Here is an 18,583-nt window from a genome sequence, read left to right as displayed (position 1 = left end):
TGTATGTATAGGCAGTAAAACATTCATTGAGATTCATGATAATCAAATGACAAAATTAGAAAACTTAATAAAAAATTTTTCTTTAGGTACAAAATTTCCCGATAAAACGCCAACTTAGGGCGATTTTTGGTCTATACTATATAAAACAAAGACTTGAACTACCATATAACTTGCATTTGTATATTGAACACCTGCGTAAATCTATTTAATTGATTACTTGATTTAAAGGATTAAACGACACATACGGAGAAAATGTCCTGCATATCTTGTGTCAGATTTGCCCGATTGCATCGAGACTTGCAACCATTAGTCAGAAATCTCAGAGATTTCAGACTATCACAACAAATCTGGCTGTGATTTGTCATGGAGGCTTGTCACAATATTCCATGGAGAGATAACCGCCGATCTCTCTACAAGGAATCGTCCACTCTAGCCGCTTGTTGAAAGATTCCATTAGTCAAAATAGAGACGTCTTGTCTACTATCTGCTAGCTCTGGCGGAGTCATTTGTTCTTATGCTGAATCATTTGTTCTTCTAGAGTGTTTATAGCGTCTGGGAAATGGTTAGTTGTTCAAGCCTTTTAAAAAATAGGTCCGGATTTCTCTTATGCTGCGGCGGTTAGGATAGGTTAGTTTAGTTTATGATAATGACAGACAAGATACACTAACTTACACATTTGTACTGTATGTCTAACAATATTAATTTTGATAACTTCATTGTTCTTTTGTAAATAATTAAAACTGTTACTGTTACTTTCATGTTATCTACCTCCATTACTCGCCAGAAAACCATAATAGACTGGGAAAATGCCCGCGGATAAAGTTCTTTTTTTAAATTACGTGTTGATATTTTTTTAGATGTAATTACATACCAAAAGATAAACAAATATTATTTTCCTACAGTTACCTAACAATGTACATGTTCTCTCACTGATTTGAGAAAGCAAAGTGGCCAATTTGCTCATCAGTGAGACAATGTTAACATTGTCTCACTCTAATTACTTTGTCTCACTCCAGATTTGCAACGTGAAGGCACGAAATAGTGAGCGCGTAACATGCAGGCAACGTCGTATGCGCGCGAAATACGTTGGCAGCACTGGCTGTAAATCAGCTGGTCAGCTGTTGTACTGTTGTATTTGTCACTTCACATTAAATGTTATATTAAAAGTTCACTTCTGTGTAAAAATAGTTATGTTTCTTCACCAATTTATTTGTTTTATGGTAACTGTAGGAAAAGTATAATGTGCAACTCGAGTTCAAAGTACAATTGCCTCACTCGAGAAACCATACGAGTAAGGATTTCACTCGAGTGAGTCAATTGCTCACTTTTCTCACTAGTTGCACAAATAACTATTAAGTGACCAATGCCACTCAATTCGTATTATAAACCTGAATATCTCAAAATTCCATGTATTTCTTTCTACCCTTGAATCTTAAAAGTTGATGATAGTTTGCTGAAAGAGATAAGAGATTTCCTCTACTGCTTATCACCAGGTTTCTGAGAACTACAACAAACTGTAGTCTGGGAAAGCCACTCATATACTTATGTCTAATCAATTCTGAAGATGTGCAGTCTGGAGCCAGATTTAAGTGTTATGAAACTAGATAGGACTTTTTCTACCTATTACTTTTAAGATTCACTTGCAAAAAATACTTGTAAAAGTTGTTTACACAAATTACAAAGCATGTAAAATAACATATTAAGTTGAGAGCTCTCGAGTAAAATTGTACAACAGGTCAACAGCTTTAGCGCCTGTCTTAACTATGTTGCTAGTGCTTGTAATTAACTAAGCCACGCGACTGACCAATGTGATTGTGTCAATGTAATTATTTCAATGACAAGAGGCAGTGGCTAAACCGTGAACTTATTGTGAAAATCCTTGATCCACTTAATTGCTAATTAGAGCCCAATTGTTTGTCTCTTTAGGCCTATCATTTATTCAGCCGTTAATTCGTCGAATTCAAGTGCTTAAACGTATTGTATGGATCGAAATACCTGCCGAAAATTTGTTTCTGCAAATGCTCCAAATTTGAAAATAACGTAAATAATAATTTTTCAGTTGTTTCGTCGAATATTTTAATCATTAGTTTAAGTTCAAGTTCTATCAAAAATCCATCTGAGGTTGTATTCAGAAAAATGATTCTAATCTCAATTCAATGTATGAATAAGTTTTGTGTCAATAATCAGCGTGTAATTTGACAGGGTGAGATATTTAGAGTGGAGTATGCATCAAACATTATGACTTGTTATCGAGGTTTTGAACCACACCATCTAGGTTATGTAAAAAGAGTATCACTGCTGTAAGGAAAATATACTGAACGGAGATTCATTTATGTTTAACCTCTGTTGTTAAGGTACACCCAGCGACCACAGAATTAAAATTCTGTTAAAATTTTAATTCTGTGGTCGCTGGGTAAACCACCATTATTTCCAAGCATAAAATATTTTTCTTAACAGCAAATACTGGCGATTTTATAGCATAATCTGATGTGAATAAGCCCTCTATATTGGCTGGAACCTGGAACTGCTCAACCACGTGGGGCTATATTGTTTGATATATTAAAAGCAATGTTCGATGTATTTCGAGATTTTTCAGAATGGTCAGATACAGAGTGGTGTTTTTTTTAAGAACACTTGGCGGTTACTTAGAATTAAGAACCTGGAATTCAAAAGCACTCTAATCAAGGCCCTACTCATCATCATACATGTCTAATGTGACAATGTGTATGTGTTACACTCAATCTCCGAATTCGGACAATGTCCGAAATTTCTACCCACTCCGCGATGTGGATAGTGTGAAATACCCACGTCGCGGAGTGAGCATTTTATTTCGGACATTGGCCGAAACGAAATGCCCAGACCGCGTTGTGGGCAAACTGATTTACTCAAACGCCGAAGTAAAAACCTTCTTCGGCGATTGAGCAAATTCAAAATACCCACAACGCGATGTGAGCAAAAGTGATTGCCCACGTCGGGTAGTGGATATTTCTAGTTTGCGCAAACGCCGAATAGCCTGTATAAACTACCGTATACCCAAAAATCTACATGAAATCCACAGCAATCACTAGGTAAAATAAATAAAATTTATGTTTTTGATTATAATTATTTAATGTATAAATAGCATTTTAGAAAAGAAACAGCAAATCACCGAATAGGAACAAATAAAGACCCATTACACATACATTGAAATTGTGTTTTTCCGCTTTACTTAAATAGGAGTAACCTTAAAACACAAATTATCACACAGTTCTTGTTACATCTTTCTTTAAATTATCGACACATTATTCTAAAGTCACTCTAATTTAGCGAAAGGATTTAAAAATTAAAACTATAATTTTACCTGACATCGTGAACTCAATTCTGTAGTAATGATGGGTTTAACGACCAGTCCTTTACTTTGAGATTTTTTCTTCAGTGAGCAAGGTTCGAACATATCCAAGTATATTTTAATCACCTCTCTGGTAATGTTGCAAAATTTCTTTTTAAGCTCTACTTCCATAGCTTTCTCTTTCTTAAGACCAACTCGCAAGTGAGCTGAATGAATTGTGTCATACATTTGATCAATGTAACAAATATATTTTATATCTGTCATTTCACCAGTTGTTTTTTCAATTAACATTTCTTTGTCATCAATACTTATGACATCGAAGCGGTTGATTCGGCGATAATTTTTCGGTGATAATGACTGTCCATCACGAGCGTATCACTACAGGGCAGCAACAGTAAAGAAAACCCAATGCATGTGCAGGTCCATCCATCCTAATCGCAAATAGTGCAAATGGTGGGGGTGAAATGTCTGAACGTGAATTCGGCGTTTGCACAAACTAGAAATACCCACAACGCGACGTTGGCAATACATCTTGCTCACATCGCGTTGTGGGTATTTTGGATTTACTCAATCGCCGAAGAACGTTACGACTTCGGCATTTGAGTAAATCAATTTACCCACAACGCGGTCTGGGCATTTCACTTCGGCCAATGTCCGAATAAAATGCTCACTCCGCGACGTGGGTATTTTGCACTTTCCACATCGCGGAGTGGGTAGAAATTTCGGACATTGTCCGAATTCGGAGATTGAGTGTAACATATGCACTAGTTATCGAGGTCCTCCTACACACCAGATACGTCACGTGACCTGTATGTGTGGCTACTTCTGTACTCTGTGATGTCGCCGTCTGGAGATGACGTATGTTTAGGACACGTGCCAGAGTGTATGTAGAGCGTAACGTCTGGCCAGCGCCGACACATCCGCACACGCACACACGCACACGCACACGCTGTTTGAGGAGATTTAACACCCACCTGTATCCGTGTCTTTTACCACAGGTCTGAGAGTAGTATAATGATGAGTAGTAGTAGGATGATAAAAAAAAGTAAATGGTGAATGGTGGTGGGTGGTGGTAAATCGTAAAGGTAAGAGTGTCAACTACATATTCCATTAAACTAGAGATATTAAGTACTCCACACCAGCTAGCCATTAAAAAGTTCAACAATAATAGTCTACAGTATTATTTTGCTTTATAAAGCTGCACAGCTCGTGAATCCGACAAGATGGTTTACATTTCAAGCTGGAACATTGAAGGAAAATAAATGTTTTTTATGCCTTTTGTTTCCTTTTTTGTGTTCCTTATACCGTACTCAAATGGGTCAAAATGGATCTTGCAGAGGGTAATAATTTGTCTCAGAAATGATTTTTCATGTCCCGTCCCGGATTTAATAAAAAATATAAAAAAGTAGAAAGGTTAAATCCTAGTTTCGATTTACCAGATACCCTTTTACAGAGAAAAAAAATGTAACACTTAATAAAAACATTTCTTCAAAATATTAATACTGTAAAACAATGTTGTAATAGTTTGCAAAACATGTTTTATCCAGAACTAAACTAACTTTTGGAAATAGTAAAGAAATTCAGGAACAGTATATTTCAAAATGTATTGCTGATTTCGATAATATTATTTACGAACGACTTATTAAATTTTTAAGTTTTCAAGGACATATTTTATTTATTACTTATGTAATTAATGAAGTAAAAAAAGGATTTCAACGTTTTCAAAAAATACCTAAAAGAAAAAAATACGAAATGGTGTTTTACAAATACGAAAGGTAGGCTTACATTTGTATATTACAATTGCCATTTGAACTGTTAAAACTTACTAACGTAATGAGTCTTTGGCAAAAAACTACAAGCAAATTCCTCAAGAAAATACTTTCAATTCCGACTCGGTAAGAATGAAAGGTTGGCGATGTATCAAGGTTTGAGCCAGTGAACCACACGCCACGGGGTTAGGTCATCCAAAATAGTTATTGTCATTGAGCAATTTACACTTTACACTTTTTCTTTATAAACTCAACAATTGCAAAGAAGGACTAAAAGATAATAAGAAGTAGGATTAATTTTCGAATGTCCCGTGGATGAATGGATACTTGTGGACCTTTTGAAATTGAAAACTAATAGTGTTGATATCTTATTTTTTAAATTTAAATTTACTTTGATTAAACTAGGATGAAGGTATTAATTTTGTTTCTGTCACACAGCTAATTTAATAAAACCATATAAAATTCAATAAATAAACAAAATTTTATAATTTTTCACTATTTAAAAAAACAATTTTTGATCAATTGAAGACATTGTAACGGTGCAATTTGTGATACGTGGCTGATAAGAGATTAACGTGTGATAAGCGACGACCTTGACCTGATAACGTAAGCACCAGTTGCGACCTTGGGCGCCTTGGGTGACAAAGTTGCATTTATACATTCAACCACCATTGTTTGGAAACTCCATCGTACTAAGGATTGTCTTTTACTATTGATACAACTGTTGACTATTGGTTCAGTAACCAATAGTCAATGGTAGTGTATAGTAAAGATCATATTGAGTTAAACTTGTCAAGTGAATTTGAAAATGTTTGTTTTACAGGAATGTATACAGGAAAATATCATATAATGTGGCTAAATATGATTTTTGAATCTTAAAATATGCGGAGGTTTTAAACCATGGACAGTTTTCAACAGGACGTATGGTAAAAAATATTCTCAAGCAAGTTGTGGCACCCTTTTTATAGATTTTTAAAAAAAAGTCAATAAAAATTTACAAGAAAATAGATTTTACTGTAAATAGAATATTTAATGTAGATACTTAAAGAGCCATTGAAAATTACATCATGTTGGCCAAAAACCGAAAAAAACTATATATTTATAGGAAATGTCAAGAAGATATGAATAATATAAAATTGTTGATTCCGGAAGAAGTGAAATGTGACTTTTAACGCAATTTGAGTTCATAATATGCCTTAAAATCTTTGACACTAACTACCAGACACTCGATTAAAGGAATGTAATTCACACTATATAACTTAAAAACTGTCAATAAATATTTATGAAGACAATAATGAAAAATTGTTAAATGTTTTCCTCTACTAAGGATTCTTTGACTCGTAACCTTTAACTTCGGATAAAATACAGTTAATTTTACATTCCATTTCCTATTTAATTACAATAAATAAATAACTTATTTCCAGTACGATGCTGTAAAATTACGTTTTCTTTCTTTTACACCGACCGTTTAATCACGCCAAATTAAAAAATATATTTCAGTCAGATCCTATGATAGAATGAAAGGTTGCAGGAAAAATATATCTACAGTATAAAAGACTCTGCGATTAAAAACTTCCCTTCAGCTAAGTCCGTATTGATGCAATGTCTACTTCAGTATCCAAATCATTCATCCGTCGACGGTACACAATACATTTAAACGATAGAGGAAAATGCTTCATACCACAACGACATATATATCTAGAGTGTGAAGTGATACACGAGATCATTTCTAAGTACACTCCCACCCAGACCATATTAATGACCTTCGCAACAACTTGCACAGCATACAGGGCGGGGCGTTATGTATGATTGCAGGTCAAATACCTGTCAAGAAAGCTGATCTTAATTTTGCAACTGCATTCCCTTTACTTTCTCCCACACCGGCCGCTGAGTTCCATTCACCGATATCTCCGAAACTTTGAGAGAAATCTCCTTCGACCCCACACGAACTAGCTGTTATCGGCGTAATTTGGGTAGGGAAAAGAGGGAAAGATGTTCTCCCAACTATTGTAACAGGTATTTACATATTTTGGGGGATTTGCGGTCAAAAATTACAAAACCAGGAATTTTAGAACTTTTTCCAATTCAGATGTTCAAATTACGCTCGTAGTGGTAGACTGCTGTGCATCCACAATGGGAACTCCAAACAATCTACCAGTTTGAAAAATTGACAATAGAAGAGATCTCGTTTATGAGCAGTATTTAGTGTTACCATTGACTATGGACATTGCAGGTAGACTTCTCACTCTATACAATCTGAGGTTTTGATGTAAAGTATATCGTGATTCAAAATGTCCTCTCTCATTTTAGTGTTAAGGTTGCACGTACTTTAATCTTCGTTTATAGTGCCAGAGGACAAGCAATGCCATACCAGACGAGTAGGCCGTAGTATTTGCTTAATATATTTTGAAAGATGAATAAGTAAAAACAATTTACAAATACCGAATAGTTGAAGATTACTTTCATGAGAAATCAATTAAATCAATTATTTAAGATGGGGACGCCAATTTTAACCCAAATATGAGTGAAGGATGAGTGTAGGATGAGTGGCGCGATCTTGTCTTGTGAGTGACTAGGTGTATGTTCCTTAGACACATTAATTAATAGCTCGTACAGCCAATGGCAACTAAGGGACCTACAGTTTATATTGGAATCCGAACAACATTTTTGCTTTGTAATTGACGAATTGGTCTAATTATCAGGATAGTACTGCGGGTAATCGTAGTATTCAATAGTGCGTACGTTAATACACACCAAGAGTATCGCATCCACAGTGCATCAGTGCATGTCCATAAATATCCACAATTCGTGACCTCCTAGTACAGTAGAGGGATTACAGGACCACGCCACCGTTCCAGTCAATCCTATTTGGATTAGTATTGAATAGCCTACACAATTGAGTACAATTAAGTAAATTTAACCTGATTTAACCTAATTGGACTGCTTTTGCAAGAGGAGCGTGCCAAATATATACGGTTTATTTTCAGACAATAGTTAAACGTTATATTTTCAATTAGCTTCTTACTACTGTAAAGTCAATATAGTAACAACTACATGACATACTTCTGTTCTAGGTTTGATATCAGGAAACGGATAACGCAATTTGAATGCACCTACTGAACTTAAAATGTTTCCAGCAGTAATTTAGACACATCTCTATTCAACTCCATTCATTAACAATTATGAATCACTCTAGCGCTGCGGGCGTGGGTGATATAGTGTAAGTTGGAGTCAGTGGCGCGGCAAGTAGCGCAACAGTTGTGTATACACATGTGTCGCTGTGTTGCGCACCTGAACATACATCCGTGGCGCCAGCGACATCTATTAACCGACAAACTGTAACTGTCACGGAGCAATCAGCCGTGCTCCTGATCGGCTCGTTTAGACCAGTTTAGACGACTCTATTGAGAATTAATTAACAAATGCCAGTAAAAAACTGACAAGTATATAAATTAGTGGTAAATGATCCTTTGCGAGTTTACCGAGTCAACATTGACAAGTCTTCGATGAGCTATAGGCGAGTGTTGTATGGGAAACTAATGAAAAGTCTGTCAAGAATGCTCATTCGTCGAAAGTCAATAATTAATTAACATATGTCAGTAAAAAGACTTGACAGGTATATCAACTGAAGTCCGTTGGCGAGTTCTTAAAGTCTTCATTGACAAGTCTATCAAGAAACTATAGTCGACTGCATGGAGAACCGATGATAAAGTGTCAAGAATTAATAAACGTTTGTCAATTAGAAGTGACGGAATGGTTTATTTAGAAACACTATGGTACATCGAGGATTTACAACTGACTCTAATCTTAAAACTGAAACAATTTGTCGATTAAGCTTTTGTACGACAATATTGTGCCATTTAGAAATCAAATGACTTTGATTTTTATTAAGTTCATTAATTGATTGGACTCCCGCCCACTCAGAAGTCTTGTTTTTTCTTGGGTTTTTTTATTCACAATTTAAAAGCAAATTGTTTTCGTTGATTAACAAAACGTAATATAAGTCTTTATGTTCATTGTTGACTTGGAGATAATTTCTATTTTAGAGTCTAGTATATTGTGATTGGTTGTATAACTTGAGGAGGGGTAAAGATTTATTATAATTTACTTCGTAATATACCATGTAGGCCTACATAATTGTATAAGACCTCTGGTATCAATTTTCATTTACAAATTACACCATTCCTTCTTCTTACCTAATGAAAATGTTCTTAGCAAATGCATCCACAAAACAATCCTACCTTTAAGAACAATTAATCAGTTGGTCACGAGAAGATTAGCCAAAAGATACGTAAGAGCCAGCGAGTGTAATCCAAAGTCAAGATGTTTAGCACAGCAAATTACATAGGGAAAACAATGACGTAAGAGGAACTCCAAGATTTGCATTTCTCACCCATCACGCCTCTTTTGCGACGTCACTTAAAAAAATAAATATGAAACCACGATCAGATCTTCTAACGATGAGATATAAATTATACTCACGTTCACGAACGATGTTATGCTAATGCAAGTATGTTCCTCCAAATAGCCTATTGTTTGCAAAGGTTACTTTGGCAGATTTTATGTTTCAATCATGAAAACGAGCGAGAAGTTGACGAATGTGAAAGAAATTAAGTGAAGTATGGGGGGGAGGGGGGAAATTACGATTTTTAACGGACCAACCTTTCACATCGATTAACGTATTTTTCCTGCTTGACTCTTTAGGACATCCTACTATATCATGTTTAAAGTATTTATGACCGTGCCCGTTTATCTTGTAAGTTGCGAGGACACTATCTTCAAACGCATTCCAGACTTACACATTTAGCTCCTAACTAAGCCACAAGACCTTGTCCCAGAGTACTTGTTGTAAAGCCTACTGTTAAAGTGCACACGAGCAGTCAGGCCTTGTTGCCAGAAATAAATCAAACAAACTGCCGACCCATTTCACTATTGTCACCGATTTGAAGGATTTTCAAAGCGAAGCTAATGATCGTACTGTATTTTAAACATCTAAGGAAAACAAGAGTACAGTAGTATGTGGCTTGATTATCTGTGTTTCCTTGTTCTTGAGATTACTGAAATTGTCTACAAGCTGTGATTAGATGAACACAAAGTCGACAATCAGATATAATTTGATTTTTTCAGCAGTAAATACAGCTCAGTTGTGCGGCTTATAAGCCAGATGTTGGTTCAAGATTGGCCACCTCCACTGTTTTACCACTGCAGTTACCAGTCACCAACAGCTTATCCCCGCCCATATGCCTTGTATCCTTGTACCAATAGGGTAAGTCGCTGTTTGGGTCACCGGGCATAGATCAGTGGCAATGGGTGGTTTTGGTTAAAAACCCCATGGTGAAAATGTTGAATGTTGTATGACAGCAACTACTAGTACATCAAGAGTACACTCCGAGAATAATATAATGAGTAGATTTTAAACTCATAGATTTGTACTGTATATCAATCTTCAATGGCCCTAAGTAAAACATAGTCCACAGTGTTACTAATTTGCCCCAGATCGAACTACCAAAAAAAAGCTGTAACACTTCGAAGATAAAAAATTGTTTACTTAAATTGGTTTCAGTTATTAAAAGTACACATACAATTTATATTAGGAACGCCAACTAATTTAAATACTGAACGAATGGAAAATTTTATTTGAATACATACCCCTTAATATTTTTTAGCATACAGCCCTGTTTTAGGTTAAAATTAGTAACCATTTCCTTCTCCCGAGTTCTCCAAACTGACGATAGAGTAACATGAAACACGTTTAGTACGGATAGTCATATCACTTTGACGCTTCCTCTTATTAACTGGTGCTGATCGTTTTAAGAGAAAATTATTATTTTCAGTGTGCTAATGACCGCCAAAAATGATTACGGGGGTTTAGTAGAATGGCACACACAAGAGCAATGATTAACACAGGCTTTCACTGACTTTTCAGGCGACACGAATCAAAAATTGTATTTCGTCGCCATGGTTAACTTCTTTCAAAACTTGTCTTATCTTTAAGAGCAGTTAATCCAATTATTCATATTTGGACACAGAAACCTTTTAACAATTTACTAGTATGAATAAGCATAATATCAAATGCTGTTTAGCGTCCTCCCCCCCACAAGCTAAGAAATAATTCATAATTTGTAAACATAGTTTGAAGCCGCAGTTAGTAAAATACATTAGAAAGTGTTAAATGTGCATACAAGTATTGTTCTTTTCACTCGTTAGACTAAATCGTCAAAGTCATGAAACATTTTAACAATACCATATAATTAATTTATTTTCATTTACTCATCGACACCCTTTCCACATTTATATCTACAAGGGATATGGTGTTTGCGCAGTAGTTTATTAATCCTCCAAAAATGAAACTTATGAATAATCTGAGTTGAAATAGTTCAGGATTAAAAATTCACAAACTATTTCTGATGACTAAGCATTTCCAATTGTAAATTTCAGAGAAACCCCCACTCAATACAAATACCGTAAGTAATGGATAAAATATGTAAACTACTCATCATGGGATCACAAATCGAGTCCAAGACGCTAAGTACTCTTTGTTGAGCATAGCAAATTCCCACTTACGATCTACAACATGCAAAATGTACATCTTTGACGGCGCGCCGACGATGAAGAATGAGACTCCACGTCTCGTTTTACGAGCCACAAGTCAAAACCGTCGTTAACGATGCCGCCTTCCAACGGCTCCTTGACTAACGAGCGGGCGGTGGTAGTTCCCAAGGGGTGATACCCTTATCTCACCCCACGACCTCGCTATCAGTGACCTTGGCGGGTGTATCACTCTGGTGATAATCCCTATCAAAAACTGACCGCGGTTCTCGGAACGGTGGGAACTGAAGCGGGTAGCGGAAATGCGATTCATTAGGTTGCTGTGTGAATAGATGAGTACGAACTGGGGTTTCTTAATTTTCAGGGTTGGAAAAGGGTTTGCTGATTAGAAGCACACAAGTTGACCACGTCTTCAGCCAGTTAGAGAGGATGATGGCCAATCTCGGGCGGCCTTTCGGGCGGGTTAAGTTTCGTCTTGACCTGAGGCACAGAAAACAGTAGTATGTTTTCTGTGCCTGAGGCTAAATTAGGACTAGGGTTTTTGTGACAAAAAATGTGCCAACACATATTCGTGGGATAGCAAGGGTAGACAAAATGTCTTCAAATTCGTGTCCACAATTGAGAAAGGATTCTTAATTTATGATACAGCCGTTACCTTAGCCATGCTCTTATATCTAGGCTCAAAAATGGAGCTACTACGTGAAGCACTTCATCAAGACCAATCGAACTTGAGCAAGAATAATGAAAAGGTTTTATCCTTCTAAGGTTATTGAATTCGTGGCTAAATGCTTCCAGTTCAAGTCCTGAAGCTAAGGTGGAATAATAGCATCCAAGTTTCCCGAAAATTTGTCTTTATAAGCTTTTAGACCAGTTCTTGTGACCTAAAGAGAGTTTGACTTCGTGTGACTGAAGCACACAGAAACCTCTGCGTTACCAATAGGATCGCCTAACTCAACAAAATGCTCCAAAGTGTAGAAGACACGATGATTTAAAGAAAACCAGCCAGGAAATCTCACAATCTCAACACATTTTCCGAAAATCAGCGTTGAAGAATATCCATACTTCCGAAAACAAATAAAGAACAGGATACAAATTCAACTATCAACCCAAACATTTCTCCAACCAAGTCTTTTCTGCAATCAGTGCGATACAATGTAACGAGAGCATGCAAAGTATCGCGCGATTAGTACAACCAGACGGGTTACTGGGGCGCCTCTTGGTTCATAGACCTGATAAGACTGATAAAAACACCAAGGTCACGAGGGCAGCCGCCACCCGCTTATCACCAACATATGTAGTAACATTAATGTTATTACAGGCCACTCTTCAACTATTATTTACTTGTCTTATCGTAAGTTGTAAATTATGCTGTCTTACAACCAGTGGAATCTTTGGAACATTCTTTCAATTAATAGTTGGTGTGTGGTTCTAGTCTCGGTTGGAAATGAAGTTTAGAATGTTCACTGGATACGAGTAAATAAATATATTGTGAAATTAAATGTTTGAATAAACGTTTGAATTTAATATTTTATTTATATACTTCCACTTCCCAACCACATGTAGGTAACACTTGTGATCAAGAGACCACAAGATTTAACAATGAGACCGAAAATATTTGCTAAACCATCAGTCCGCTTTGCCTAGGTTTACACTTTCGCTATTTGATTTGAGTTAATTATTCTTCAGAGAGATTGTGGGATTGAGCCTACCCAGTAGTAACGGTGATAGGCAACAACACTACATGACTTTTAGTCTGAGTTCTGCCCACATACATGTCTGATTCGAGGCCTCTGAATCTCCAAGAGTATTAACCATCCAATTTGGCAAAAATACTATATACCAAAGAAGGAGTCGCATACATTTCTTAAATCTAACAATGATCAAATGTTTCTGTTGTGATGTGTCCTCAATCAGAACGAAGACGTGGAAACAAAACAGAAGACATATTGGTACGGCAAAGCTGTTGAAGACGAAGATCTAACACCCTCAGTGAGCTCATCTCCTACAAAAACGTTGCGGCAAAATAACGACACGTACATAACATACCAAACAGAAATTTCAAAATAAACAATCCACCCCTGCCATTTTCTGATTCTTACCTGATAACTTTCCTGACGTTGTTCGGGTGCAACTCATTTGCTCTTGCAGGATCCACACTCTGCAGAGCTTGGTGGAGTTTCTCCTTGTCTCCTGCAGCCAGTTTCTCCACTGGGTCCACCATCACATTGTCACCTGTGTCTGCGATCAGGTAGCTCAGGTTCCCCAGACCGCTCACATCCAGGCGCGGCCGCTTCTGAGGAGGAGGAGACGCGTCCATGAGGAAGTTCCACAGGAGGGACTCCACATAGTAGTAAGTTCCCCCGGCGATCACCGGGACTTTGCGGCGTTGTTGGAGATCGTCTATCTGGTAATGGTTAAGGGAAGTTTCAACATAGTTTTGACAAAACATAAGAACATAATGAATTTGGCGATTTGTGAGCAATAGTTGGGTGTAACTATAGAAGCATTTGGATTTACAAACTAAAAAGGATTTTAAATAAATTTCAAGTAGGCCTATTTTAGAACTAATAAAAGTTCACTGAAGAGGTGACGAAAAGCATTTGAAAATCATTTGTAAAAATAGGTAAGGTTAAGTGTGGTCTTGCTGAAAACAGTCTTAAACATGTTTGATGGAGGCGAATTTTAGAACCCCTGCAAGGCAGAGGTTAGCTAGTGTTAAAAAACTTCAGGTCAAGGCTTATTTCAAATTATTATACTAAACATTTTGATGTTGGTATAATTACTGATTGGGATATTAGGGAAAGTATTTTGGTTAAAGAGCTAACTCAAGATGTAGTAAGAAAATGTTGGGGAAGGTAAAACTAAATAAAGGCGTAGAAAGTATTGTGATTGAAAGTTCCAACCAAAAACATTTTGAAGGAATAGACCAACAGGTTGTGACACTAGTTTAGGGAGCAAAACACAACCTAGAGGTCATTAAGGATATTTTGTTGAAAAGCCTAACTGATGAAGATGTATAATGAATTTTGATAGAAGTCCTGCTCTCGTTTTTTGGTGCAATGTTTAATAGATTCGGCTACAAACTCATTGCTAACAGCCTCAATTCGGTAGTTTGGTTAAAAGTGCATATACTTACAAAAATAGCTAAAGCCATAAATTCTGCTACTTATCAAGAGATTATCTCTGAGTCAATATTTCTTACCATCAATACTAGACTGATGTTTGCAATGCAATCTGGATCGATCAGATTTCAAGAACGGGATTTTCAAGTAGTTCCAAGGATGTTACAATCGCTCTCGCAAATGTCTCCGCGGAACAGTCATGGTCGCATGACTGATAACACAGACGTCATATCCTGGAGCTGTTATCACTAGGTCACACAGAAGGGAGTTGGGAGTTCCTGGACCATTGATAACGCTTCCGGCGGGAATGGTAGTAGCAATCTTGTGAAAGAGACGGATATCAGTTCTAGATAGCTGTGCACAGTTTTTCAACTGGTTTAATATTTATTTTATTTGATACTATTCAGCGAACTCGGGTTTGTCGCGTTACATCGAAGAACATTTACATTACAGTAGTTGAATTTAAATTGAACAATCAAAATCCTAGTTTCTTTTTTAAAGTTTTGTATAATTTGCTATACAGATATGTTGATTGCCCAAAGACAAACAATTAAAGACTATGAGACATTGACTATTGAAAGAACTAGACATCCAACTCCATGGAGTTGTTGACATTTGTTTCATCATAAAGAAAGTAGATGAATTGAGCCACAGACAGATTTGTGCTGAGATGTAAATTACTGCTTTCAGTACAATACCTATGCGATTATATTAGCCGAGTCGAACTGATAGGACAGCCTATTGTAAGCTATAGCATCGTTTGTGTCACGTCAATTAACCCAATAAACAAAAAAAAAGAAAAAAAGATGTTATAGACACCAGTGTCTAAAAAAAAAAAAACTGGGAACGGCTGAACCTTGGATGGAATGCCAACTTTAGTATCCAAAGGTAAACCATCACTATGTAAAAGGAACCTTGAGCGACAAGGACTTCGAAGAACCAGGGAATAATTTTGTTTTTCCATTTGATTTTGATTTTCTAAGATACCATAATCCACACTTATCTTAATTTAAGTAGAAGGTATTCTTCAACGGTCTAGTAGATTGTATAATATTGTTCTTCAAGCGGCAACCAGGCCATCGAAATGGTCAATATTTTGATCGAAGTTTTAGATACGGTACCGGAATCCGTCTTTGGAATAAGCTACAATTTACGTCCTCGTAAACAACCCGGATTGTTACGCTCTTGATTAAGTTATCAAGTAACAACCAGCGGTAAACAATAAAGAAAAATAAAACAGCTGATAATGTTTAACCAGATGTTTATGCAACCAGGTTGCGAAGCACTATTAAAATTGTAACTTAATGCCATAGATCTTGTAGAAACAGCTGTGGCGTAAATAAACAACACCCAGTCATTACATACATACATTACATACTTGTGGAGGGAGAAGAAAGACATGTAAATTATACATTTTTTGTATATACAGCTCAGGTGTATTTATAACATAACTGTAGAAGATATTTTAATCAGAACCTAAATCCATCTGTTTAAAAATGACATCACAACGATTTTATTACTTTTATTTTAAAAGAACTATGTAACGAAGCCTATTGCGTTGTATTTTCATCAACCCATAAATAGATTGTGACTACAACTCAACCTAAAAACTTAAGAACGTTTTAACCGACAAGTACATAAATAGCAAGTACATACAGTAGCAGATATCCAGTGGTTCAAAAAACACCTTGTACGGACTCACCTACAGCGTGGACAAATTTCTGTATTAGATGGAAACCCCCATATATTTTAAGTCCTTACAAAAATATGCATATTTTAAATCCAAGGAATGGATTAATTTACACCAAAGACCTTAAAACTCGTTGATTCCATTAACCCGGTTTGGATACTGTATACAACTACCCCACAGCCAAAACCCCATCAGTTCGAAGCCCATCACCAGCTGTATGTCAAGTTACAAGTTAAAGGCCTATAATTTGTTAATCCACTCCTTAGTTTTCCGAGCTCCTGTGCTCTAAATAATATAAGCAAGGAAGAAACTTAAATCCAATAACTTGCATAATGTTTACGTTTTGCATATAATTTCCGGTTTATCATATTATGTTTTCCGCTTATCCGACATTGCCACGGCCGATTTAAGAGGTAGACCAGGATTGCGCCAGTTATGTGAGGGTTCTTAAAAGGTCAGCCTGGCACGCACCGGGATTGCGCCAACGCTACCTTGTTGTAGTTCTATGACGCTACCCCAGGTAGTCGGTTAGCCGGAATAATCGGGCGGAAGATGGAATGTAACCTAACCTAACCTAGCCTAACCCGATGATGAAGGGAGAAACTAATGATGAACTTGAAGTATTTTCTAAACTTGAAGAAATGCCGCATTGGCGCAATGACGATGCGTTTTTGGAGGGGAAGATTTAGCAGTGGCGCTTTGCCGGTGTCTACCTGGCCCTAGTGGCACAATCCCGGTGGACCGTCAAATGACATTTAACACCCACACTGCACCAAGGCACGGTCCAGCTGCTACGCTAGGTATTCTCGCCTAGTGACGTCAAAGTTGAAGAGACGCGCCGTGTTGTGTGGGGGAAGATGAGGAGATAGACTGCACCAGAGATGCACCATGCACGGTCCGTGACTCATCAAGGCTAATTCCGTCACTGTGTCACCTAACACCAGCTGGAGCACGGCTACATGGCGGGGGAGATATTTAAACATGCAGCTCTACAGGACGGTGTTTAGTATAGTAGCATAGAATCTTACAAAGTATGCTGGATCTCCCTCACCACTGTTTCTGTTTGTTCCATTCACTCCAAAGTGTTTTATAATATTAACACACACTAGTTTAAAAAAACATTATCAGTATGCCATTTTTAATACACCCCTACTACCTTAAGGAGTTAGTAAAAGTCGGAATCACAAATTTGTATCGATATTCATGTCATCATCTAAAAGATAGTCGCCCAAATGTTAAGTATTTTAAAGCTAGATATGAAATGAACGGTGAGGGAAGAATTGAGATGTGTCGATATAACATTGACTCACTGTTTAAATATCAGCTTTTCTCTAGTCACGACCATTATTTATTGAAGTCCAATGGTGACGGTTAGCTAGTTCTATGTCTAGTTGCAAACCATAAAAAAATACTGACTTCCCAGTATCGAACGCCTTTTGACTGTCGTGCGACACAACGAATATTAGAACAGAAACGGTATGGATTATTAACATTAAAAAATTACATCACTGGTCCGAATATCCAAACTAATAGCCGTAATAGCTGGTTTGTTCCGTAACAATTGTTGACAGTTCCAATTAAATATTAATAAAAACATGTTTATTTTCAAGTCAGTGACGTAATCTGTTTTTGTTTATGGTCAATAATTTTCTGTTCTTAATATTAGTGGCGAACACTTTATTCACGCAGCTACCCCCAGCCTTGTTCACAGCTTGAACATTTTTTCATCGTTGAAAAAAAATATGTTATTATTCAAAAACTGGTCACATATTCACGATCCCTTTATCTATAGTCAAAAGTATTTGCGATCCCTTTATCTATACCTATAGTCAAAAGTATTTGCGATTTTGCTTTAGTGTTCAAAAGTGATTTTGCGAACGTTTTTCAATACTCTAGATAATATTTTTTTGTAATCAATCAGCTGTCGTCACGTCCCAAGTCACCCTCCACTTAGAAGACGTCTACTGAGACAGACTTAAGTAATTTTGAAATGACTAAGTGCCGTCATTCACTCACAATCGGTGAACACTGAATTCGTTTTACTCCCAGACTCTTGCCCGTCAAAACACAACGGCGACTGGGGTGTAAAATTAGAGACGAAGCTAGGTCGAATACACAACAAGGT

The 18,583-nt window shown here is 36.8% G+C and overlaps 1 protein-coding gene across 1 annotated transcript in view; it reads right to left on the bottom strand.

Moving 5' to 3' along the window:
• The window catches only part of LOC129004421 (tRNA dimethylallyltransferase-like), a 152,190-nt gene that overhangs the window by 107,233 nt on the left and 26,374 nt on the right, over window positions 1–18,583 (bottom strand). Inside the window, exon 3 of the mRNA XM_054433001.1 lies at window positions 13,746–14,050. Coding sequence (XP_054288976.1) covers window positions 13,746–14,050 — 305 coding nt within the window. The remainder of the gene's footprint in view (window positions 1–13,745; window positions 14,051–18,583) is intronic.

The sequence above is a fragment of the Macrosteles quadrilineatus genome, unplaced genomic scaffold, assembly GCF_028750875.1.
Source record: "Macrosteles quadrilineatus isolate MER2022 unplaced genomic scaffold, UCM_ALF_1.0 Scaffold_9__3_contigs__length_116548681, whole genome shotgun sequence".
NCBI lineage: Eukaryota > Metazoa > Arthropoda > Insecta > Hemiptera > Cicadellidae > Macrosteles > Macrosteles quadrilineatus.
Note: the sequence above shows the minus strand (reverse complement) of the source record. Positions and strands in the feature narration are given on the sequence as shown.